Source organism: Bombina bombina, chromosome 2 (genome assembly GCF_027579735.1).
Source record: "Bombina bombina isolate aBomBom1 chromosome 2, aBomBom1.pri, whole genome shotgun sequence".
NCBI classification, from domain to species: domain Eukaryota; kingdom Metazoa; phylum Chordata; class Amphibia; order Anura; family Bombinatoridae; genus Bombina; species Bombina bombina.
Window position 1 is genome coordinate 482928168 of NC_069500.1, and position 26469 is coordinate 482954636.

Below are 26469 nucleotides of genomic sequence, written 5' to 3' on the forward strand. Positions count from 1 at the left end.
CAAGCCCCCATGGGGTCTTAAAGGGACAGTCTAGGCCAAAAAAAACTTTCATGATTCAGATAGAGCATGTCATTTTAAACAATTTTCCAATTTACTTTTATCACCAATTTTGCTTTGGACCCAAGAGAGATCAGAACTCAAACCTAAGAAATGGATACCTGTTTGAGAGAATATGAATCTCTAAAGATACAGTCTGGTTCGACCCCGGAAAAAAAACCAAAGCTCAAGGGATTGACGAACGAACGAGCATCCTAAAAATCCTATCAGGCAAAATAGACTGCATAACAATCCCCTAGATCCCCTAGTATATAGGATCAAAAAGAGGATACTGCAAGAAAAAAAACGGTTCCTAAGAACCGGTTTTCCTCAACCAGATGACAGGAAGTCCTTACCCCAAAAGGCAAGGGGAAGCGTAAAATACAGCAATCCTCGAAGAAGAGAAACACTGCCTAAAGAGATCGGAGCCAAAATAGGACAATTCAATACACAATAGAGTACCAATAGAGGGGAAAATGAATCACCACCTACACCAGGTACTGAAGATTTCAATGAAGTCATCCGATTCTCCCCCCCCCCCCCCTCAGAAGAGGGAACTCTAGCTACTGTCCAAAGGACCTCAGGAACTACAAATATACTGCCATAGGAGGATTCGCAATCCCAGCTAACTATGCAGGGACAAGACACTTAGGATTGAGTACGAAGCAAACATTTGATGCCCCCCCTCACCCAGATGCAATAAACTAGAAACAGCCTGACATCTAGGGTAGAAGGGCCTCCTATAGCTTGTAGAAAACAGAAAATCTCTTAACAAGAAGTAAGCAAACTTAGTACCCAAACAGGACCAGCTGTTAAGAATACAACGTGCGATATAAACCTCAAAAGAACAGAGTGAACTAGTACCCAACCAGAACCAGCCTGTTCAAGGGCCAACTTAAAGTTCTAAACCCCAGCACGGCTTGACTAAACAAACAGACAAACAATAGAGAAATAAGCTCTGAGGCTTACACATGGTCTCTTAAATTTTTTTTTTTATTTTTTTTTTAACTTCCGCTGGAAGCAACATCTATCTGGACCATCAAATTGCCAGTATCAAAATCCCAGAGAAGAAAAACATTTCCTAAAAGGAAAAGTCTACAACAGTCTCAAGCTCTATAAATATAATAAAATAAGAAATAACACACATCCTAACCGGATCAAAAGAAAGTAGACAGCACCCGCAGGTAAGTACCAAAAAGGAATGGAAAAACGAACAAGGCCAGTCTGTCAGAACAAATTCCTCAAGAGCTCAGAACTGGGATTAGATACACAAACAAGAGACGACCAGGAGTAGGATCTCCATCCCTCCACTAGTCTAGCGTTGTTCGCCATCTGATTCAGAAGACTGAGGATCTGCTGAGAAATCAGAACTGGAATCCTCCAATGCCGCCAACACATGCCTCAGCAGTACACGCAGGCGTGCCAGTATGAATCTATAGGCAAAACTCACCTCCAGAGGGGCATCTGAAGGCCCCGACCCTGAAGCCTCAGAGGGAACCGCTTCCCCAGAGGAAAGACCCAATATAATTGATCTCTCACCTGACGCACCCACGTTAAGAGGACATGGGTGAGCTCTTCGCTTGCAATCAGGAAGATGCAAGTGCGCCAAAGATATGGCCATGCGAAACCGTGCAGAAACCTCAGGTGGAAACAAACCTCTTTCAGAAGAAGGGGTAACCGTATTTGGGACAACTACCTGTGTAGGAACAGAAGATTCTAGGGAACGCATCTCACGGGACACAGGATCCACAGAGGCGAACAGCTCAACGGTCTCTAACCTCACCCCATTGGGAGAAGAGAGCACTCTATTACGTCATACGGAACATGATTGAAAGGGCTGAAATACCAGGGCATCCACACAATCTACGCAGGTAACAGAATCTGAGTCAGAGAAATCCTTCTCCAAAAAAATCAGAATTGTCCATAACTTGACACCTTACACCCCCAATGGCTGGGGCACTCGCCATCTCCTATGACCCAGACAAGTAGAGAAACAGACCCTCTCCACCAACACTCTTTCAGGAATACGGAAATGGAGAACGAAAAAGTGACCACGCCCTGTCACAAGGTGCAACATGCAGGCCAAAGGAAAAGCTTGCCAGTCCACAAGAACTGTGCAACTAGGAAAAACTTGTACGTTCCATAATAGCCATGAGCCCCAACATCTATACACATAAGAAGACAGAATCACATAACAAACATGATTAAAGTCCCCCACTGTTCAATAACCCCCCTCAGGAGATATTAACCCTTGATTCCATAAAGATAAAGGAGTCCCACTGAGACCCTGTCTTCTATCATTACATTATATTCCCACAAGGAAAAGGAAAATAAAACAACCTTACCGGAATCTATGCCGTGGAACAGTAACACCTTCCTTCAAGATTGACAGATAATAGATAATATGAGTCGGGATAGCTCCGCAGAAAGTCTCTCCATGCATCTCCGGAATAACTTTCATCCATGCTCTCACTGAGAGACTGACAGGACTACTTAAAACTCCAGTCCCATCTCGAAGAGTACTACCAATAAGAGAGGGAATGAGGGAAGTGGGGGAGATATTTAAGCCTTTGGCTTGGATGTCTTTACCTCCTCCTGGTGGCCAGTTTCTGTATTTCCCAAAAGTAATGAATGCAGCTGTGGACACTCTCCGTTTTAATAAGAAAAACTGTGTTTAAACCCCACAAGTGGGGTTGGTTGACTCAATTTACTACTGGTGTGAAGATGAGCAAGACAGCTGCCACAATCTGGACAGCACATCGAGTGTTTTCCATAGAAAACATTTTCAGTCGAGTGATGTTACAAATATTTTCTTTCATGATTGAGATAGAGAATACAATTTTAAACAACTTCCTAATTTACTTCTATTATCTAATTTGTTTCATTCTCTTGATATCATTTGTTGAAGGAGCATCTATGCACTACTGGTTTCTAACGGAACTCGAGTGAGCCAATAACAATCAATCACATATCTGCAGCCACCAATCAGCATCTAGAACCTAGGTTCTTTGCTGCTCCTGAGCATTCCTAGGTAAACCTTTCAGCAAATGATAACAGAAGGAAGCAAATTAAATAGAAGTAACTTGGAAAGTTGTTTGCTGATTTTGTCTGTGATATAACTGCCTATACTGAATGTTTCAACACTTAAATATAGGCTATTGACTAGCTATGTGAACATAGCAAGCCAAAGAAATCCAAGTGGGGAGTGGGGGAGATAAAATTATAACAAAATGTATGCTTACCTGATAAATTTATTTTTCTTGTGGTGTATCCAGTCCACGTATTCATCCATTACTTGTGGGATATTCTCCTTTCCAACAGGAAGCTGCAAGAGGATCACCCACAGCAGAGCTATCTATATAGCTCCTCCCCTAACTGCCACCCCCAGTCATTCGACCGAAGACAAGCAAGAGAAAGGAGAAACTATAGGGTGCAGTGGTGACTGTAGTTTAAAAATAAATAACACCTGCCTTAAAATGACAGGGCGGGCCGTGGACTGGATACACCACAAGAGAAATAAATTTATCAGGTAAGCATAAATTTTGTTTTCTCTTGTAAGGTGTATCCAGTCCACGGATTCATCCATTACTTGTGGGATACCAATACCAAAGCTATAGGACACGGATGACTGGAGGGACAAGGCAGGCGCTTAAACGGAGGGCACCACTGCCTGTAAGACCTTTCTCCCAAAAATAGCCTCCGAGGAAGCAAAAGTATCGAATTTGTAGAATTTAGAAAAGGTATGAAGCGAAGACCAAGTCGCCACCTTACAAATCTGTTCAACAGAGGCCTCATGTTTAAAAGCTAACGTGGAAGCTACTGCTCTAGTAGAATGAGCTGTAATTCTTTCAGGAGGCTGCTGGCCAGCAGTCTCATAAGCCAAGCGGATTATACTTCTTAGCCAAAAAGAAAGAGAAGTTGCCGAAGCCTTTTGGCCTCTCCTCTGTCCAGAGTAGACCACAAACAAAGCAGATGTTTGACGAAAATCCTTCGCAGCTTGTAAATAAAACTTTAAAGCACGAACCACATCAAGATTGTGTAATAGACGTTCCTTCTTTGAAGAAGGATTAGGACATAGTGAAGGAACAACAATCTCCTGATTGATATTCTTATTAGATACCACCTTAGGAAGAAAACCAGGTTTGGTACGTAAAACTACCTTATCTGCACGGAAAATCAGATAAGGGGAATCACACTGTAAAGCAGATAACTCCGAAACTCTTCAAGCTGAGGAGATAGCTACTAAAAACAGAACTTTCCAAGATAAAAGTTTAATATCTATGGAATGCAAAGGTTCAAACGGAACCCCTTGAAGAACTTTAAGAACTAAATTTAAACTCCATGGCGGAGCGACAGGTTTAAACACAGGCTTGATTCTAACTAAAGCCTGACAAAACGCCTGAACGTCTGGAACCTCAGCCAGACGTTTGTGCAATAGAATAGACAGAGCAGAAATCTGTCCCTTTAAGGAACTAGCTGACAATCCCTTATCCAATCCTTCTTGGAGAAAGGATAACATCCTAGGAATCCTAACCTTACTCCATGGGTAACCCTTGGATTCACACCAATGAAGATATTTACACCATATCTTATGATAGATTTTCCTGATGACAGGCTTTCAAGCCTGAATTAAGGTATCAATGACCGACTCGGAAAAACCATGCTTTGATAAAATCAAGCGTTCAATCTCCAAGCAGTCAGACGCAGAGAAATTAGCCTGCTTCAGTACATTGTAAAGGTGTATCAGACATAGCCACTAAAGCGTCAGAGTGCTCTGTATTTATTCTAGTCCCAGAGCTGTCTCGCTTTCCTTGCAATCCTGGCAGTTTAGATAATACCTCTGTAAGGGTATGATTCATAACTGCCGCCATATCTTGTAAGGTATATGCAATGGGCGCGCTAGATGTACTTGGCGTCCCCTGAGCGGGCGTTATAGGTTCTGACACGTGGGAAGAGTTAGACGGCATAACTTCCTCCTTGTCAATTTCTTCTGGTGATAAATTTTTTAAAGCCAGAATATGGTCTTTGTAATCTATAGTAAAATCAGTGCATTTGGTACACATTCTAAGAGGGGGTTCCACAATGGCTTCTAAAGATAATGAACAATGAGTTTCCTCTATGTCAGACATGTTTAAACAGACTAGTAATGAGACCAGCAAGCTTGGAAAACACTTTAATAACTGTGAACAAGCAAAAAATAAAAACGGTACTGTGCCTTTAAGAGAAAAAAAACAATCACATAAACTGCTAAAACAGTGAAAAAAGCAGTAAATTCTACGAAATTTTTACAGTGTGTATAATAGACTGAAATAGCATTGCACCCACTTGCAAATGGATGATTAACCCCTTAGTTTCAAAACCGGATCAAAAAAACGATATAGCCGTTTTTAAACAGTCACAACCAACTGCCACAGCTCTACTGTGGCTCCTACCTGCCCATACGACGACTTTGGAAGGCACAAAAACCCTGTAGAGGGGTCCTATATGACAGGGGACACCTTCAGGGAAGCTGGATGTCTCAAGCTGCAAAAACTACTGCGCAATTAAGGCGCGAAAATAGGCCCCTCCCAACATGTACTCACAGTGAGAGGGCCTTAAAAAACTATCCCTAGGCAAAATCTAGTCAGCCATGTGGAAAAACTGGGCCCCAGAATAAAGTTTTATCACCATTTGTAGTAAACGTTTATATACATCAAGCAAACGTTATATCTATTAAGTAATTAGAGTAAATAACAAAAAACAGAATTTATGTTTACCTGATAAATTACTTTCTCCAACGGTGTGTCCGGTCCACGGCGTCATCCTTACTTGTGGGATATTCTCTTCCCCAACAGGAAATGGCAAAGAGCCCAGCAAAGCTGGTCACATGATCCCTCCTAGGCTCCGCCTACCCCAGTCATTCGACCGACGTTAAGGAGGAATATTTGCATAGGAGAAACCATATGGTACCGTGGTGACTGTAGTTAAAGAAAATAAATTATCAGACCTGATTAAAAAACCAGGGCGGGCCGTGGACCGGACACACCGTTGGAGAAAGTAATTTATCAGGTAAACATAAATTCTGTTTTCTCCAACATAGGTGTGTCCGGTCCACGGCGTCATCCTTACTTGTGGGAACCAATACCAAAGCTTTAGGACACGGATGAAGGGAGGGAGCAAATCAGGTCACCTAAATGGAAGGCACCACGGCTTGCAAAACCTTTCTCCCAAAAATAGCCTCAGAAGAAGCAAAAGTATCAAACTTGTAAAATTTGGTAAAAGTGTGCAGTGAAGACCAAGTCGCTGCCCTACATATCTGATCAACAGAAGCCTCGTTCTTGAAGGCCCATGTGGAAGCCACAGCCCTAGTGGAATGAGCTGTGATTCTTTCGGGAGGCTGCCGTCCGGCAGTCTCGTAAGCCAATCTGATGATGCTTTTAATCCAAAAAGAGAGAGAGGTAGAAGTTGCTTTTTGACCTCTCCTTTTACCGGAATAAACAACAAACAAGGAAGATGTTTGTCTAAAATCCTTTGTAGCATCTAAATAGAATTTTAGAGCGCGAACAACATCCAAATTGTGCAACAAACGTTCCTTCTTTGAAACTGGTTTCGGACACAGAGAAGGTACGATAATCTCCTGGTTAATGTTTTTGTTAGAAACAACTTTTGGAAGAAAACCAGGTTTAGTACGTAAAACCACCTTATCTGCATGGAACACCAGATAAGGAGGAGAACACTGCAGAGCAGATAATTCTGAAACTCTTCTGGCAGAAGAAATTGCAACTAAAAACAAAACTTTCCAAGATAATAATTTAATATCAACGGAATGCAAGGGTTCAAACGGAACCCCCTGAAGAACTGAAAGAACTAAATTGAGACTCCAAGGAGGAGTCAAAGGTTTGTAAACAGGCTTAATTCTAACCAGAGCCTGAACAAAAGCTTGAACATCTGGCACAGCAGCCAGTTTTTTGTGAAGTAACACCGACAAGGCAGAAATCTGTCCCTTCAGGGAACTTGCAGATAATCCTTTTTCCAATCCTTCTTGAAGGAAGGATAGGATCCTAGGAATCTTAACCTTGTCCCAAGGGAATCCTTTAGATTCACACCAACAGATATATTTTTTCCAAATTTTGTGGTAAATCTTTCTAGTTACAGGCTTTCTGGCCTGAACAAGAGTATCGATAACAGAATCTGAGAACCCTCGCTTCGATAAAATAAAGCGTTCAATCTCCAAGCAGTCAGCTGGAGTGAAACCAGATTCGGATGTTCGAACGGACCCTGAGCAAGAAGGTCTCGTCTCAAAGGTAGCTTCCAAGGTGGAGCCGATGACATATTCACCAGATCTGCATACCAAGTCCTGCGTGGCCACGCAGGAGCTATCAAGATCACCGACGCCCTCTCCTGATTGATCCTGGCTACCAGCCTGGGGATGAGAGGAAAGGGCGGGAACACATAAGCTAGTTTGAAGGTCCAAGGTGCTACTAGTGCATCCACTAGAGCCGCCTTGGGATCCCTGGATCTGGACCCGTAGCAAGGAACTTTGAAGTTCTGACGAGAGGCCATCAGATCCATGTCTGGAATGCCCCACAGCTGAGTGACTTGGGCAAAGATTTCCGGATGGAGTTCCCACTCCCCCGGATGCAATGTCTGACGACTCAGAAAATCCGCTTCCCAATTTTCCACTCCTGGGATGTGGATAGCAGACAGGTGGCAGGAGTGAGACTCCGCCCATAGAATGATTTTGGTCACTTCTTCCATCGCTAGGGAACTCCTTGTTCCCCCCTGATGGTTGATGTACGCAACAGTTGTCATGTTGTCTGATTGAAACCGTATGAACTTGGCCCTCGCTAGCTGAGGCCAAGCCTTGAGAGCATTGAATATCGCTCTCAGTTCCAGAATATTTATCGGTAGAAGAGATTCTTCCCGAGACCAAAGACCCTGAGCTTTCAGGGATCCCCAGACCGCGCCCCAGCCCATCAGACTGGCGTCGGTCGTGACAATGACCCACTCTGGTCTGCGGAATGTCATCCCTTGTGACAGGTTGTCCAGGGACAGCCACCAACGGAGTGAGTCTCTGGTCCTCTGATTTACTTGTATCTTCGGAGACAAGTCTGTATAGTCCCCATTCCACTGACTGAGCATGCACAGTTGTAATGGTCTTAGATGAATGCGCGCAAAAGGAACTATGTCCATTGCCGCTACCATCAACCCGATCACTTCCATGCACTGAGCTATGGAAGGAAGAGGAACGGAATGAAGTATCCGACAAGAGTCTAGAAGTTTTGTTTTTCTGGCCTCTGTTAGAAAAATCCTCATTTCTAAGGAGTCTATAATTGTTCCCAAGAAGGGAACCCTTGTTGACGGGGATAGAGAACTCTTTTCCACGTTCACTTTCCATCCGTGAGATCTGAGAAAGGCCAGGACGATGTCCGTGTGAGCCTTTGCTTGAGGAAGGGACGACGCTTGAATCAAAATGTCGTCCAAGTAAGGTACTACAGCAATGCCCCTTGGTCTTAGCACAGCTAGAAGGGACCCTAGTACCTTTGTGAAAATCCTTGGAGCAGTGGCTAATCCGAAAGGAAGCGCCACGAACTGGTAATGTTTGTCCAGGAATGCGAACCTTAGGAACCGATGATGTTCCTTGTGGATAGGAATATGTAGATACGCATCCTTTAAATCCACCGTGGTCATGAATTGACCTTCCTGGATGGAAGGAAGAATAGTTCGAATGGTTTCCATCTTGAACGATGGAACCTTGAGAAACTTGTTTAAGATCTTGAGATCTAAGATTGGTCTGAACGTTCCCTCTTTTTTGGGAACTATGAACAGATTGGAGTAGAACCCCATCCCTTGTTCTCTTAATGGAACAGGATGAATCACTCCCATTTTTAACAGGTCTTCTACACAATGTAAGAATGCCTGTCTTTTTATGTGGTCTGAAGACAACTGAGACCTGTGGAACCTCCCCCTTGGGGGAAGTCCCTTGAATTCCAGAAGATAACCTTGGGAGACTATTTCTAGCGCCCAAGGATCCAGAACATCTCTTGCCCAAGCCTGAGCGAAGAGAGAGAGTCTGCCCCCCACCAGATCCGGTCCCGGATCGGGGGCCAACATTTCATGCAGTCTTGGTAGCAGTGGCAGGTTTCTTGGCCTGCTTTCCTTTGTTCCAGCCTTGCATTGGTCTCCAAGCTGGCTTGGCTTGAGAAGTATTACCCTCTTGCTTAGAGGACGTAGCACCTTGGGCTGGTCCGTTTCTACGAAAGGGACGAAAATTAGGTTTATTTTTTGCCTTGAAAGGCCGATCCTGAGGAAGGGCGTGGCCCTTACCCCCAGTGATATCAGAGATAATCTCTTTCAAGTCAGGGCCAAACAGCGTTTTCCCCTTGAAAGGAATGTTAAGTAGCTTGTTCTTGGAAGACGCATCAGCCGACCAAGATTTCAACCAAAGCGCTCTGCGCGCCACAATAGCAAACCCAGAATTCTTAGCCGCTAACCTAGCCAATTGCAAAGTGGCGTCGAGGGTGAAAGAATTAGCCAATTTGAGAGCATTGATTCTGTCCATAATCTCCTCATAAGGAGGAGAATCACTATCGACCGCCTTTATCAGCTCATCGAACCAGAAACATGCGGCTGTAGCGACAGGGATAATGCATGAAATTGGTTGTAGAAGGTAACCCTGCTGAACAAACATCTTTTTAAGCAAACCTTCTAATTTTTTATCCATAGGATCTTTGAAAGCACAACTATCCTCTATGGGTATAGTGGTGCGTTTGTTTAAAGTGGAAACCGCTCCCTCGACCTTGGGGACTGTCTGCCATAAGTCCTTTCTGGGGTCGACCATAGGAAACAATTTTTTAAATATGGGGGGAGGGACGAAAGGAATACCTGGCCTCTCCCATTCTTTATTAACAATGTCCGCCACCCGCTTGGGTATAGGAAAAGCTTCTGGGAGCCCCGGCACCTCTAGGAACTTGTCCATTTTACATAGTTTCTCTGGGATGACCAACTTGTCACAATCATCCAGAGTGGATAATACCTCCTTAAGCAGAATGCGGAGATGTTCCAACTTAAATTTAAATGCAATCACATCAGGTTCAGCCTGTTGAGAAATGTTCCCTGAATCAGTAATTTCTCCCTCAGACAAAACCTCCCTGGCCCCATCAGACTGGGTTAGGGGCCCTTCAGAGATATTAATATCAGCGTCGTCATGCTCTTCAGTATCTAAAACAGAGCAGCCGCGCTTACGCTGACAAGTGTTTATTTTGGCTAAAATGTTTTTGACAGAATTATCCATTACAGCCGTTAATTGTTGCATAGTAAGGAGTATTGGCGCGCTAGATGTACTAGGGGCCTCCTGAGTGGGCAAGACTCGTGTAGACGAGGAGGGAATGATGCAGTACCATGCTTACTCCCCTCACTTGAGGAATCATCTTGGGCATCATTGTCATTATCACATAAATCACATTTATTTAAATGAATAGGAATTCTGGCTTCCCCACATTCAGAACACAGTCTATCTGGTAGTTCAGACATGTTAAACAGGCATAAACTTGATAACAAAGTACAAAAACGTTTTAAAATAAAACCGTTACTGTCACTTTAAATTTTAAACTGAACACACTTTATTACTGCAATTGCGAAAAAACATGAAGGAATTGTTCAAAATTTATCAAATTTTCACCACAGTGTCTTAAAGCCTTAAAAGTATTGCACACCAAATTTGGAAGCTTTAACCCTTAAAATAACGGAACCGGAGCCGTTTTAAACTTTAACCCCTTTACAGTCCCTGGTATCTGCTTTGCTGAGACCCAACCAAGCCCAAAGGGGAATACGATACCAAATGACGCCTTCAGAAAGTCTTTTCTAAGTATCAGAGCTCCTCTCACATGCGACTGCATGCCATGCCTCTCAAAAACAAGTGCGCCACACCGGCGCGAAAATGAGGCTCTGCTTATGCTTTGGGAAAGCCCCTAAGGAATAAGGTGTCTAATACAGTGCCTGCCGATATTATTATATCAAAATACCCAGATAAAATGATTCCTCAAGGCTAAATATGTGTTAATAATGAATCGATTTAGCCCAGAAAAAGTCTACAGTCTTAATAAGCCCTTGTGAAGCCCTTATTTACGATCGTAATAAACATGGCTTACCGGATCCCATAGGGAAAATGACAGCTTCCAGAATTACATCGTCTTGTTAGAATGTGTCATACCTCAAGCAGCAAGAGACTGCACACTGTTCCCCCAACTGAAGTTAATTGCTCTCAACAGTCCTGTGTGGAACAGCCATGGATTTTAGTTACGGTTGCTAAAATCATTTTCCTCATACAAACAGAAATCTTCATCTCTTTTCTGTTTCTGAGTAAATAGTACATACCAGCACTATTTCAAAATAACAAACTCTTGATTGAATAATAAAAACTACAGTTAAACACTAAAAAACTCTAAGCCATCTCCGTGGAGATGTTGCCTGTACAACGGCAAAGAGAATGACTGGGGTAGGCGGAGCCTAGGAGGGATCATGTGACCAGCTTTGCTGGGCTCTTTGCCATTTCCTGTTGGGGAAGAGAATATCCCACAAGTAAGGATGACGCCGTGGACCGGACACACCTATGTTGGAGAAATATTACCCTTTACAGCAAGCATGATACCAGTCGTTATTAAATCACTGTAATCAGGCTTACCTTAAATAAATCAGGTACTGTCAGCATTTTCTAGCTTTATCATCTCTCTAGAAAAATTTAAAACTGCACATACCTCAGAGCAGGAAACCCTGTACGCTATTCCCCCAGCTGAAGTTACCCATCTCTTCAGTTATGTGTGAGAACAGTAGTGGACCTTAGTTACAAACTGCTAAGATCATCAAAAAACTTCAGACAGACTCTTCTTCAACTTTCTGCCTGAAGCCAAAATAGTACAACTCTGGTACCATTTGAAAATAATAAACTTTTGATTGAAGATAAACTACATTAATTCACCACATCTCTCTAGCTAGACAAACAGAAGTGCAACTTCAAAATATAAAAAAAACATAATTTATGCTTACCTGATAAATTCCTTTCTTCTGTAGTGTGATCAGTCCACGGGTCATCATTACTTGTGGGATATTAACTGCTCCCCTACAGGAAGTGCAAGAGGATTCACCCAGCAGAGTTGCTATATAGCTCCTCCCCTCTACGTCACCTCCAGTCATTCGACCAAGGACCAACGAGAAAGGAGAAGCCAAGGGTGTAGTGGTGACTGGAGTATAATTTAAAAAATATTTACCTGCCTTAAAAAACAGGGCGGGCCGTGGACTGATCACACTACAGAAGAAAGGAATTTATCAGGTAAGCATAAATTATGTTTTCTTCTGTTAAGTGTGATCAGTCCACGGGTCATCATTACTTGTGGGATACCAATACCAAAGCAAAAGTACACGGATGACGGGAGGGATAGGCAGGCTCTTTATACAGAAGGAACCACTGCCTGAAGAACCTTTCTCCCAAAAATAGCCTCCGAGGAAGCAAAAGTGTCAAATTTGTAAAATTTGGAAAAAGTATGAAGCGAAGACCAAGTTGCAGCCTTGCAAATCTGTTCAACAGAGGCCTCATTCTTAAAGGCCCAAGTGGAAGCCACAGCTCTAGTGGAATGAGCTGTAATTCTTTCAGGAGGCTGCTGTCCAGCAGTCTCATAAGCTAAACGAATTATGCTACGAAGCCAAAAAGAGAGAGAGGTAGCAGAAGCTTTTTGACCTCTCCTCTGACCAGAGTAAACGACAAACAGGGAAGACGTTTGTCGAAAATCTTTAGTTGCCTGTAAATAAAATTTAAGGGCACGAACTACATCCAGATTGTGCAAAAGACGTTCCTTCCTCGAAGAAGGATTTGGGCACAAGGATGGAACAACAATCTCCTGATTGATATTCCTGTTAGTGACTACCTTAGGTAAGAACCCAGGCTTAGTACGCAGAACTACCTTATCCGAGTGAAAAATCAAATAAGGAGAATCACAATGTAAGGCTGATAACTCAGAGACTCTTCGAGCCGAGGAAATAGCCATTAAAAATAGAACTTTCCAAGATAACAACTTTATATCAATGGAATGAAGGGGTTCAAACGGAACACCCTGTAAAACGTTAAGAACAAGGTTTAAACTCCATGGTGGAGCCACAGCTTTAAACACAGGTTTAATCCTGGCCAAAGCCTGACAAAAAGCCTGAACGTCTGGAACTTCTGACAGACGCTTGTGTAACAGAATGGACAGAGCTGAGATCTGTCCCTTTAAGGAACTAGCGGATAACCCCTTTTCTAAACCTTCTTGTAGAAAAGACAATATCCTAGGAATCCTAACCTTACTCCAAGAGTAACCTTTGGATTCGCACCAATATAGGTATTTACGCCATATTTTATGGTAAATCTTTCTGGTGACAGGCTTCCTAGCCTGTATTAAGGTATCAATAACTGACTCAGAAAAACCACGCTTTGATAAGATCAAGCGTTCAATTTCCAAGCAGTCAGCTTCAGAGAAGTTAGATTTTGATGTTTGAAAGGACCCTGAATCAGAAGGTCCTGTTTCAGAGGTAACGACCAAGGTGGACAGAATGACATGTCCACCAGATCTGTATACCAAGTCCTGCGTGGCCATGCAGGCGCAATTAGAATCACTGATGCTTTCTCCTGTTTGATTCTGGCAATCAATCGAGGAAGCATCGGGAAAGGTGGAAACACATAAGCCATCCTGAAGGTCCATGGTGCTGTCAAGGCATCTATCAGGACCGCTCCCGGATCCCTGGATCTGGACCCGTAGCGCGGAAGCTTGGCGTTCTGTCGAGACGCCATGAGATCTATCTCTGGTTTGCCCCAACGTGGAAGTATTTGGGCAAAGACCTCTGGATGAAGTTCCCACTCCCCCGGATGAAAAGTCTGACGACTTAAGAAATCCGCCTCCCAGTTCTCCACTCCCGGGATGTGGATTGCAGACAGGTGGCAAGAGTGAGACTCTGCCCAGCGAATTATCTTCGATACTTCCATCATTGCTAGGGAGCTTCTTGTCCCTCCCTGATGGTTGATATAAGCTACAGTCGTGATGTTGTCCGACTGGAACCTGATGAACCCCCGAGTTGCTAACTGGGGCCAAGCCAGAAGAGCATTGAGGACTGCTCTCAATTCCAGAATGTTTATTGGAAGAAGACTCTCCTCCTGATTCCATAGTCCCTGAGCCTTCAGAGAATTCCAGACAGCGCCCCAACCTAGTAGGCTGGCGTCTGTTGTTACAATTGACCAGTCTGGCCTGCTGAATGGCATTCCCCTGGACAGATGTGGCCGATAAAGCCACCATAGAAGAGAATTTCTGGTCTCTTGAATGGAATGAAGGACACGGCATGCATTTTGAAGTTTTGTTAACCTGTCCTCTGTCAGGTAAATCTTCATTTCTACAGAATCTATCAGAGTCCCCAGGAAGGGAACTCTTGTGAGTGGAAAGAGAGAACTTTTCTCTTCGTTCACTTTCCATCCATGCGACCTTAGAAATGCCAGTACTATCTCTGTATGAGATTTGGCAGTTTGAAAGCTTGAAGCTTGTATCAGTATGTCGTCTAAGTACGGAGCTACTGAAATTCCTCGCGGTCTTAGTACCGCCAGAAGAGTGCCCAGAACCTTTGTGAAGATTCTTGGAGCCGTAGCCAGTCCGAATGGAAGAGCTACAAACTGGTAATGCCTGTCTAAAAAGGCAAACCTTAGATACCGGTAATGACTTCTGTGAATCGGTATGTGAAGGTAAGCATCCTTTAAATCCACTGTGGTCAAGTACTGACCCTCTTGGATCATGGGCAAAATTGTTCGAATAGTTTCCATCTTGAACGATGGAACTCTTAGTTATTTGTTTAGGATCTTTAAATCCAAGATTGGCCTGAAGGTTCCCTCTTTTTGGGAACTACAAACAGATTTGAGTAAAACCCTTGTCCTTGTTCCAACCGCGGAACTGGATGGATCACTCCCATTAATAAAAGATCTTGTACGCAGCGTAGAAACGCTTCCTTCTTTGTTAGGTTTGTTGACAACCTTGACAGATGAAATCTCCCTCTTGGGGGAGAGGATTTGAAGTCCAGAAGGTATCCCTGAGATATGATCTCTAACGCCCAGGGATCCTGAACATCTCTTGCCCAAGCCTGGGCGAAGAGGGAAAGTCTGCCCCCCACTAGATCCGGTCCCGGATCGGGGGCCCTCAATTCATGCTGTCTTAGGGGCAGCAGCAGGTTTTCTGGCCTGTTTGCCCCTGTTCCAGGACTGGTTAGGTTTCCAGCCTTGTCTGTAGCGAGCAACAGCTCCTTCCTGTTTTGGTGCAGAGGAAGTTGATGCTGCTCCTGCTTTGAAATTACGAAAGGAACGAAAATTGGACTGTCTAGCCTTGGCTTTGGCCTTGTCCTGAGGCAGGGCATGACCTTTACCTCCTGTAATGTCATCAATAATCTCTTTCAAGCCGGGCCCGAATAAGGTCTGCCCTTTGAAAGGAATATTAAGCAATTTAGATTTAGATGTAACATCAGCTGACCAGGATTTTAGCCACAGAGCTCTGCGTGCCTGAATGGCGAATCCTGAATTTTTAGCCGCAAGTTTAGTTAAATGTACTACGACATCTGAAATAAATGAATTAGCTAACTTAAGGAATTTAAGTTTGTGTGTGATGTCATCTAGTGTGGATGATTGAAGTGTCTCTTCCAGAGACTCAAACCAAAATGCTGCTGCAGCCGTGACAGGCGCAATACATGCAAGAGGTTGCAATATAAACCCTTGTTGAACAAACATTTTCTTAAGGTAACCCTCTAATTTTTTATCCATTGGATCTGAAAAAGCACAGCTATCCTCCACTGGGATAGTGGTACGCTTAGCTAAAGTAGAAACTGCTCCCTCCACCTTAGGGACCATTTGCCATAAGTCCCGTGTGGCGGCGTCTATTGGAAACATTTTTCTGAATATAGGAGGGGGTGAGAAAGGCACACCGGGTCTATCCCACTCCTTAGTAACAATGTCAGTAAGTCTCTTAGGTATAGGAAAAACGTCAGTACTCGTCGGTACCGCAAAATATTTATCCAACCTACACATTTTTTTCTGGGATTGCAACTGTGTTACAATCATTCAGAGCCGCTAATACCTCCCCTAGTAACACACGGAGGTTCTCAAGCTTAAATTTAAAATTTGAAATGTCTGAGTCCAGTTTATTTGGATCAGAACCGTCACCCACAGAATGAAGCTCTCCGCCTTCACGTTCTGCAAACTGTGACGCAGTATCAGACATGGCCCTTGCATTATCAGCGCACTCTGTTCTCATCCCAGAGTGATCACGTTTACCTCTTAGTTCTGGTAGTTTAGCCAAAACTTCAGTCATAACAGTAGCCATATCTTGTAATGTGATTTGTAATGGCCGCCTAGATGCACTCGGCGCTACAATATCACGCACCTCCTGAGCGGGAGATGCAGGTACTGACACGTGAGGCGAGTTAGTCGGCATAACTCTCCCCTCGTTGTTTGGTGAAATATGTTCAATTTGTACAGATTGACTATTTTTTAAAGTAGCATCAATACATTTAGTACATAAATTTCTATTGGGCTCCACTTTGGCATTAACACATATAGCACAGAGATATTCCTCTGAATCAGACATGTTTAACACACTAGCAAATAAACAGCAACTTGGAAATACTTTTCAAAGTAATTTACAAATAATATGAAAACGAACTGTGCCTTTAAGAAGCACAGAAAATATTATAACAGATAAAATAATTAAGTTATAGCATCAATCTTTGTCAGAATATACAGTTTTAGCAAAGGATTGTTCCCCTCAGCAAATAACTAACCCAGGCAGCAGAAAAAAAATACACAAATAAACGTTTTTTATATCACAGTCAATACAATCAGCACAGCTCTGCTGTGAATGATTACTTCCCTCAAAAAAGACTCTTGAGATCCCTGAACTCTGTAGAGATGAACCGGATCATGCAGGAAGAAAATGAACCTCTGACTGAGTTTTTCTGATGCATAGTGAAAGCACCAAAATGGCCCCTCCCCCACACACATAACAGTGAGAGGGATCAGTGAACTGCTCTAATTTAAATCAAAACTATTGCCAAGTGGAAAAAAAGTGCCCAAAACATTTTTTCACCCAGTACCTCAGAGAAAAAAACGTTTTTACATGCCAGCAAAAAAACGTTTTACCTCAATAATTAATTGTCATTTAAAACCTATTGCAAGTCCCTGCAAAATAGGTTAAGTCTATGTATACAGTTTAAAAGCCAGAGAAGTACCATTTCCCAGAAAACTGAAGTGTAAAATATACATACATGACAGCCTGATATCAGCTACATCTACTGCATTCAAGGCTGAGTTTACATTATAACGGTATGGCAGGATTTTCTCATCAATTCCATGTCAGAAAATAATAAACTGCTACATACCTCTTTGCAGATTAATCTGCCTGCTGTCCCCTGATCTGAAGTTTACCTCTCCTCAGATGGCAGAGAAACAGCAATATGATCTTAACTACTCCGGCTAAAATCATAGAAAAACTCAGGTAGATTCTTCTTCAAATTCTACCAGAGAAGGAATAACACACTCCGGTGCTATTATAAAATAACAAACTTTTGATTGAAGATATAAAAACTAAATATATCACCATAGTCCTCTCACACATCCTATCTAGTCGTTGGGTGCAAGAGAATGACTGGGGGTGACGTAGAGGGGAGGAGCTATATAGCAACTCTGCTGGGTGAATCCTCTTGCACTTCCTGTAGGGGAGCAGTTAATATCCCACAAGTAATGATGACCCGTGGACTGATCACACTTAACAGAAGAAACAAACTGTAAACTGTATTGGCTGTAGCGCCATTGCACATATTACCCAATATAAAAACTTTAACAGTTCTCTGTTAATAATTAAAACAAGTACAACTCAACACAACAAAAAGTTTCTGCAGCTAGCACAGGCACAGCATAACTTAAACCCATACTTGTGGGTTATTCTTATTTCTATAGGAAGAATCAATTGATCACAAATTCAAAAATGTTTCGGCAACAAAATTAACAGTGCTCTAGAACTTCCAAAACTCATTATATACTCCTGGAGTAAAGGTTTATTAACCCGTTTTTATTTATGGCATTAAAGGGACACTGAACCCACATTTTTTCTTTTGTGATTCAGATAAAGCATGCAATTTTAAGCAACTTTCTAATTTACTCCTATTATCAATGTTTCTTCATTCTCTTGATATCTTTATTTGAAAAAAAAGACATCTAAACCTTTTTTTCTTGGTTCAGTACCCTGGACAGCAGTTTGATTGGTGGATGAATTTATCCACCAATCAGCAAGGACAACCTAGGTTGTTCACCAAAAATGGGCCGGCATTTAAACTTACATTCTTGCATTTCAAATAAAGATACCAAGAGAATTATGAAAATTTGATAATAGGAGTAAATTAGAAAGTTGCTTAAAATGTCATGCTCTATCTGAATCACGGAATAAAAAACTTGGGTTCAGTGTCCCTTTAAGGTTTGAACATGCAATTTAGATTTAACAGATTTAACTGTTGTGGTATATAACATGTCTTTATTTATATTAAAATTTAAAAAAAAAACAAGTTTCGTAAATAAACAAGAAGATAACTTTTTTTTTTTTTTTTTTTTTTTTTTACAAAAGAGCAGTAATTAAATATGGATTGATTATAACAAATTGCATAAAGTGTTAATTTTGACGGCAAATTTTGATTTAGTTTTAGTCATAGTCTTTTGACTAAAATGCCATTTTGATTTAGTTTAGTCATAGTCTTTTGACTAAAATTCCATTTTAGTTTTAGTCGTATTTTAGTCGACGAAATTAACACTGCTGGGGAGAACATTGAAATTTGCATGTTCAGCTGAGGATTGCCAGGGCACTCCTGGTCCAGATGTCCTTGCCTGAGTGTCTAACCAATTGGTAGGGTAAGTACAAAATTCTGTTCAAGCTGTAGAGCAATAACACAATATAGGTATGTGGATATTATACAAACGAATGCTGAATATGGCTGCGGGTATCGGCTTTTGGTTCTTTTTAGAGCCAATTTATTCGTTTTATAGTGCAAGACCTAGACCTGTACAATACATACAATTACTAGAATGTTCTAGCACAAGAGAACAAGCAGTAGTGCAAAAACAACGACATGTTCTACTGTGTCAGGCAAATGTATTATTGATCCTTCATGAGCCTTATAATAGCTTATGCAATAAAGTGTCCTAGAATAAACAACAACTACCTTGATGAAAAATCAAAAATGCTATTTTTTTTTTTTAAAGGAATTCCTCGAACACCCAAGACCTAATGCAGCGTCTTTTGGTGATGAAGAGTGCTGAAAAGCCACTCTGCCTCCGCACCTATGCTCAATATATAACAGAGTACTTCAGAAAAACCCTGTTTCCTGATTCAGAAGAAAACAGGAACTTTCTTCCAATGCTTATGATCCCTATCATAAGCCAACATCAATCATTTAAAAGAAGAAATTAAATGGACAGCCTCTGTTCAACCAGTTTGATGACAAGGCAAGGAGATTGTGTGACATTTTTGGTAACGTGGCTGTTATATTTAAGGGATACTAAACCCAAATTTTCTTTAACGATTCAGATAGAGAATGCAATTTTAAGCAACTTTCTAATTAACTACTATTATCAAAATGTCTTTGTTCTCTTACTATCTTTATTTAAAAAGCAGTAATGTAAAGCTTAGGAGCCGGCCCATTTTTGGTTCAGAACTTGGATTATGCTTGCTAATTGGTGGCTAAAATGTGACAGCTCCTAAACTTTAGATTCCTGCTTTTTAAAAGAAGATAGCAAGAGAACGAATAAAAATTCATAATAGGAGTAAATTAGAAAGTTGTTTAAAAATACATGCTCTATCTGAATCATGAAAGAAAAATATTTTTTTTTTTTATTTATTTATTTTCAAGAATAAAGTCACATTTTGCTCTTTGTCTACATACTCACATGTAGCCATCCCTGCTGAAAGTAGCAGCAAGGGGCAGGTGCTGTATCTTTGGCGGAGCTGCCCAGGATGGCCGGTACACACAGGCATCTGGTATCTTCAAGGACAGTAGGCACTGACTGGGCAAAGACTTTAAAGGAGCAAACATGGAGGAACCAACAATGGGCTTACAAGTGGGAACATTGTGTACATATGAAAAATCCTGAAAGAAACAAACAAGAAAAACAAAGTTTGTTAATGCTTTTATATACCACAGCTTATGTTTCTATACTCAGAACAACTTACGACAAGCTAATACATTAAAGGCAAAGGACAGAAGAAAATGTATGCACAGCACACCATCATGATCCAACAGATGCACAAACCAAGAACAAAGATTTCACTAGCATCCGGTAATATCAAGATATTAGACAAATTTGAACTTTAAAATTTTAAGGTCGCTTGGAGAAGAAATTAAATGTGGGGGACAGTACTAAAAGGGAGATAAAACCCAACATTTTTTTTTATAATCCAGACAGAACATGCAATTTTAAAAAAAACTTTCCAATCTACTTCTATTATATAATTTGCATCATTTTCTTGGAATCCTTTGTTGAAAAGCATACATAGGTAGACTCTGGAGCAGCAATACACTACTGGGAGCTAGCTGCTGATTGGTGTTTACAAATATATGCATATTGTCCTTGGCTCACTTGAGGTGTTCAGCTAGTTCCGGGAAGTACATTGCTGCTTCTTAAACAAAAGGATATCGAGAACTTTTATTTTTGAATTGTATGCTCTGTCTGAATCATTAAAGAAAAAAAAATGTGATTCATGTCCCTTTAAGATGCAACGTATGCAAGTAAAAAGTTTACAAACATGCTGGCCGCTCAGCTGTTACCTTGATCTCCTCGGGCTTTGGGCTGCACAGCCCTTCCTCCACTTCCATCTTAAAATCCAAATGTTGCATGGAGGCAAGACTGACCATTGGACTCTCCATCATACCAAGAGCTGCTGCTGTTTCTGAGCCTACACCATCTTTATACATCATGATGGGGGAGAAAGCAGGATGCTGCTCCAGCGAAGGAGGAGTGGGAAACATCCTTTGTAAGTCAGCAGCTGCTGTAAGATCAGGACAGAAGGGTGATCAATACAGAAGTTACAAAGTATATTTGTAAAGTGCATTTTCCTTTAACAGTAACAGTGTAAATTCTCCAAGACTATGATTTATTTAAAGTTGCACACATGGTGCCCGAATGTGCTGAGGATTACAGTTAAGTGCCTTACTACAAGACTTGAAAAAACCCAGACACCAGGGAGCCACTGGCGCCTTAAATTTAGGTTCTGGCTCATAAATTGATGGTCCGGCTCCTATATTTTGAACAAATTTGTTGAGCCGTGCCCTAATATATATATATATATAACTTGCTATTTTACTTATGAGCTGAAGCGTTAACAATACTCACTGGGAACAGCTGTTCTTCCATCTTTCCCCAGGCCTCGATCGTCAACCCCTCCTGTAGGTACCTTCATTGCTTTAGTTCCTGGTGAACCAACCTAAAACAACATTTTAATCCAGTAGAGAAATATTAAGAATTGTCCCATATAACCAGAAGTAATTTTGCATTTGCTGATGAAAAAGTGCTTAAAAGGGACAGTATACACCAATTTTCCTTTAACTGCGTATAATAGACTACTATAAAGAATATGCACAGATATTGATCTAAAAATCTAGTATAAAACCTATTAAAAACTTTACCACTGTTGACGAGTTTAGGCTAGGACTCCCATTGAAAGGGGCAAAGAAAACGAGAAGAGAAGACACTAGCCCCTCCCCTCTACCCTGCATATGAAGAGATAGATTATACAAACAGGAGCTGCAGGAATCCATATACATCAGTAAAACTTTGGGGCTTGGTTAGGAGTCTGAAAATCAGTACGATGTTATTAAAAAATAAGCAAAAATATACATTTTAACCTAAACACTGAGATAGGCTATATAAATTAATCATCTACAAAACATTTATGCAAAGAAAAATCTTGTGTACAATGTCCCTTTAAAGTGTTTCCTGGTGGTCCAAAAACGTACTGGAAACTGTGCAAACAACTTTTCTACATACAAAATATCAGTGTTGTAAAGGCACAAGATAACTTCATAATTTATACTTACCTGATAAATTATTTTCTTTCTTGGCAGTGAGAGTCCACGAAATCCAATCATAACCTATTGGAAAATACTTCAACTGGCCACCAGGATGCAAAAACACCCCAAAGCATTAAGTATCCCTCCCACTTCCCCTACCCTCTCAGTAGTTCAAGCTTAGGATAAGGAAAAGTAGAGAGGTAAAAGGGGAACAGAGGTGCCATAAGACTGCCACCACTACATTATATCAGGACGGATGTGTGCACTCCTACTGCCAAGAAAGAAAATCATTTATCAGGTAAGCATAAATTATGTTTTCTTTCTAATGGTAATGAGACTCCACAAAATCCAATCATAACCTATAGGAAAACATAATTTATGTAAGAACTTACCTGATAAATTCATTTCTTTCATATTAGCAAGAGTCCATGAGCTAGTGATGTATGGGATATACATTCCTACCAGGAGGGGCAAAGTTTCCCAAACCTCAAAATGCCTATAAATACACCCCTCACCACACCCACAAATCAGTTTAACGAATAGCCAAGAAGTGGGGTGATAAGAAAAAAGTGCGAAAGCATAAAAATTAAGGAATTGGAATAGTTGTGCTTTATACAAAAAAATCATAACCACCACAAAAAAGGGTGGGCCTCATGGACTCTTGCTAATATGAAAGAAATGAATTTATCAGGTAAGTTCTTACATAAATTATGTTTTCTTTCATGTAATTAGCAAGAGTCCATGAGCTAGTGACGTATGGGATAATAAATACCCAAGATGTGGAACTTCCACGCAAGAGTCACTAGAGAGGGAGGGATAAAAATAAAGACAGCCAATTCCGCTGAAAAACAATCCACACCCCAAAATAAAGTTTCAATCTTATAATGAAAAAAACTGAAATTATAAGCAGAAGAATCAAACTGAAACAGCTGCCTGAAGTACTTTTCTACCAAAAACTGCTTCAGAAGAAGAAAACACATCAAAATGGTAGCATTTAGTAAAAGTATGCAAAGAAGACCAAGTTGCTGCTTTGCAAATCTGATCAACCGAAGCTTCATTCCTAAACGTCCTTTGAGGCGGAGTTTTACCCGACTCGACATAAGCATGATGAATCAAAGACTTTAACCAAGACGCCAAAGAAATGGCAGAAGCCTTCTGACCTTTCCTGGAACCGGAAAAGATAACAAATAGACTAGAGGTCTTACGGAAATCTTTAGTAGCTTCAACATAATATTTCAAAGCTCTAACTACATCCAAAGAATGTAACGATCTTTCCCTAGAATTCTTAGGATTAGGACACAATGAAGGAACCACAATTTCTCTACTAATGTTGTTAGAATTCACAACCTTAGGTAAAAACTTAAATGAAGTCCGCAATACCGCCTTATCCTGATGAAAAATCAGAAAAGGAGATTCACAAGAAAGAGCAGATAACTCAGAAACTCTTCTAGCAGAAGAGATGGCCAAAAGAAACAAAACTTTCCAAGAAAGTAATTTAATATCCAGAGAATGCATAGGTTCAAATGGAGGAGCTTGTAGAGCCCCCAGAACCAAATTCAAACTCCAAGGAGGAGAAATTGACTTAATGACTTTTTTATACGAACCAAAGCCTGTACAAAACAATGAATATCAGGAAGATTAGCAATCTTTCTGTGAAATAGTACAGAAAGAACAGAAATTTGTCCTTTCAAGGAACTTGCAGACAAACCTTTATCCAGACCATCCTGAAGAAACTGTAAAATTCGAGGAATTCTAAAAGAATGCCAAGAAAAATGATGAGAAGAACACCAAGAAATGTAAGTCTTCCAAAAATCCTTGGAGCTGTTGCTAAGCCGAACGGCAGAGCCACAAACTGGTAATGCTTGTCTAGAAAAGAGAATCTCAGAAACTGAAAGTGATCTGGATGAATCGGAATATGCAGATATGCATCTTGTAAATCTATTGTGGACATATAATGCCCTTGCTGAACAAAAGGCAGAATAGTCCTTATAGTTACCATTTTGAATGTTGGTATCCTTACATAACGATTCAACATTTTCAAATCCAGAACTGGTCTGAAGGAATTCTCCTTCTTTGGTACAATAAATAGATTTGAGTAAAACCCCAGACCCTGTTCCAGAACCGGAACTGGCACAATTACTCCAGCCAACTCTAGATCTGAAACACATTTCAGAAACGCCTGAGCCTTCACTGGATTTACTGGGACACGGGAAAGAAAAAATCTTCTTGCAGGTGGCCTTATCTTGAAACCTATTCTGTACCCTTGTGAAACAATGTTCTGAATCCAAAGACTGTGAATCGAATTGATCCAAATTTCTTTGAAAAATCGTAATCTGCCCCCTACCAGCTGTGCTGGAATGAGGGCCGCACCTTCATGTGGACTTGGGAGCTGGCTTTGGCTTTCTAAAAGGCTTGGATTTATTCCAGACTGGAGATGGTTTCCAAACAGAAACCGTTCCTTTAGGGGAAGGGTCAGGCTTTTGTTCCTTATTCTGATGAAAGGAACAAAAACGATTAGCAGCCCTATATTTACCTTTAGATTTTTTATCCTGGGGTAAAAAAGTTCCTTTCCCCCCAGTAACAGTTGAAATAATAGAATCCAACTGTGAACCAAACAATTTATTACCTTGGAAAGAAAGGGAAAGCAAAGTTGACTTAGAAGACATATCAGCATTCCAAGTTTTAAGCCATAAAGCTCTTCTAGCTAAAATAGCTAAAGACATATACCTGACATCAACTCTAATGATATCAAAGATAGCATCACAAATAAAGTTATTAGCATGTTGAAGAAGTTTAACAATGCTATGAGTATTATGATCTGTCACTTGTTGCGCTAAAGCCTCCAACCAAAAAGTTGAAGCTGCAGCAACATCAGCCAAAGATATAGCAGGTCTAAGTAGATTACCTGAACATAAATAAGCTTTTCTTAGAAAAGATTCAATTTTCCTATCTAAAGGATCCTTAAAGGAAGTACTATCTGCCGTAGGAATAGTAGTACGTTTAGCAAGAGTAGAGATAGCCCCATCAACCTTAGGGATTTTGTCCCAAAACTCTAATCTGTCAGATGGCACAGGATACAATTTCTTAAAACTTTTAGAAGGAGTAAAAGAATTTCCTAGATTATTCCATTCCCTAGAAATTACTTCAGAAATAGCATTAGGGACGGGAAAAACTTCCGGAATAACTATAGGAGGTTTAAAAACCGTATTTAAACGCTTAGATTTAGTATCAAGAGGACTAGATTCCTCCATTTCTAATGCGATTAAGACTTCTTTAAGCAAAGAACGAATAAATTCCATTTTAAATAAATAAGAAGATTTATCAGTGTCAATATCTGAGACAGAATCCTCTGAACCAGAAAAATCATCATCAGAAACAGAATCAGAATGATGATGTTCATTTAAAAATTCATCTGAAATATGAGAAGTTTTAGAAGACCTTTTACGTTTACTGGAAGGAGAAATAACAGACATAGCCTTCCTAATAGATTTAGAAACAAAATCTCTTATATTAACAGGAACATCCTGAGTATTAGATGTTGATGGAACAGCAACAGGTAATGGAATATTACTAATGGAAATACTATCTGCATTAGCAAGTTTATCATGACATTCATCACAAACTACAGCCGGAGGAACAGTTACCACAAGTTTACAACAAATGCACTTAACTTTGGTAGAACCAGCATCAGGCAGCGTTTTTCCAGAAGTAGCTTCTGATCCAGGGTCAATCTGAGACATCTTGCAATATGTAAGAGAAAAAACAACATATAAAGCAAAATCTATCAAATTCCTTAAATGACAGTTTCAGGAATCGGAAAAAATGCCAATGAACAAGCTTCTAGCAACCAGAAGCAAATAAACAATGAGACTTAAATAATGTGGAGACAATAATGACGCCCATATTTTTTAGCGCCAAAAAAAGACACCAATATTAATTGGCGCCTAAATGCTTTTGGCGCCAAGAATGATGCCACATCCGCCGACATTTTTGGCGCAAAACGTCAAAAAAATGACGCAATCACGAACAACTTCCGGCAACAAGTATGACGCCGGAAATGACAAAGAATTTTTTTGCGCCAAAAAAGTCTGCGCCAAGAATGACGCAATAAAATGAAGCATTTTCAGCCCCCGCGAGCCTAACAGCCCAAAGTCAATTTTTAAGGTAAGAAAAAAATTAATTATTCATATGCATTATCCCAAACAATGAAACTGACTGTCTGAAATAAGGAATATTGATCATTCTGAATCAAGGCAAATAAATGTTTAAACACATATATTTAGAACTTTATATAAAAGTGCCCAACCATAGCTTAGTGTCACAAAAATAAGACTTACTTACCACAGGACA

The 26469-nt window shown here is 40.8% G+C and overlaps 1 protein-coding gene across 1 annotated transcript in view; it reads right to left on the minus strand.

Annotated features, from left to right (window-relative positions):
• MED13L (mediator complex subunit 13L) overlaps positions 1–26469 on the minus strand; it is a 944653-nt gene that overhangs the window by 280923 nt on the left and 637261 nt on the right. The window contains 3 exon segments of the mRNA XM_053702159.1: positions 20000–20199; positions 20878–21098; positions 21443–21533. Of these exon segments, the coding sequence (XP_053558134.1) occupies positions 20000–20199; positions 20878–21098; positions 21443–21533 (512 nt within the window).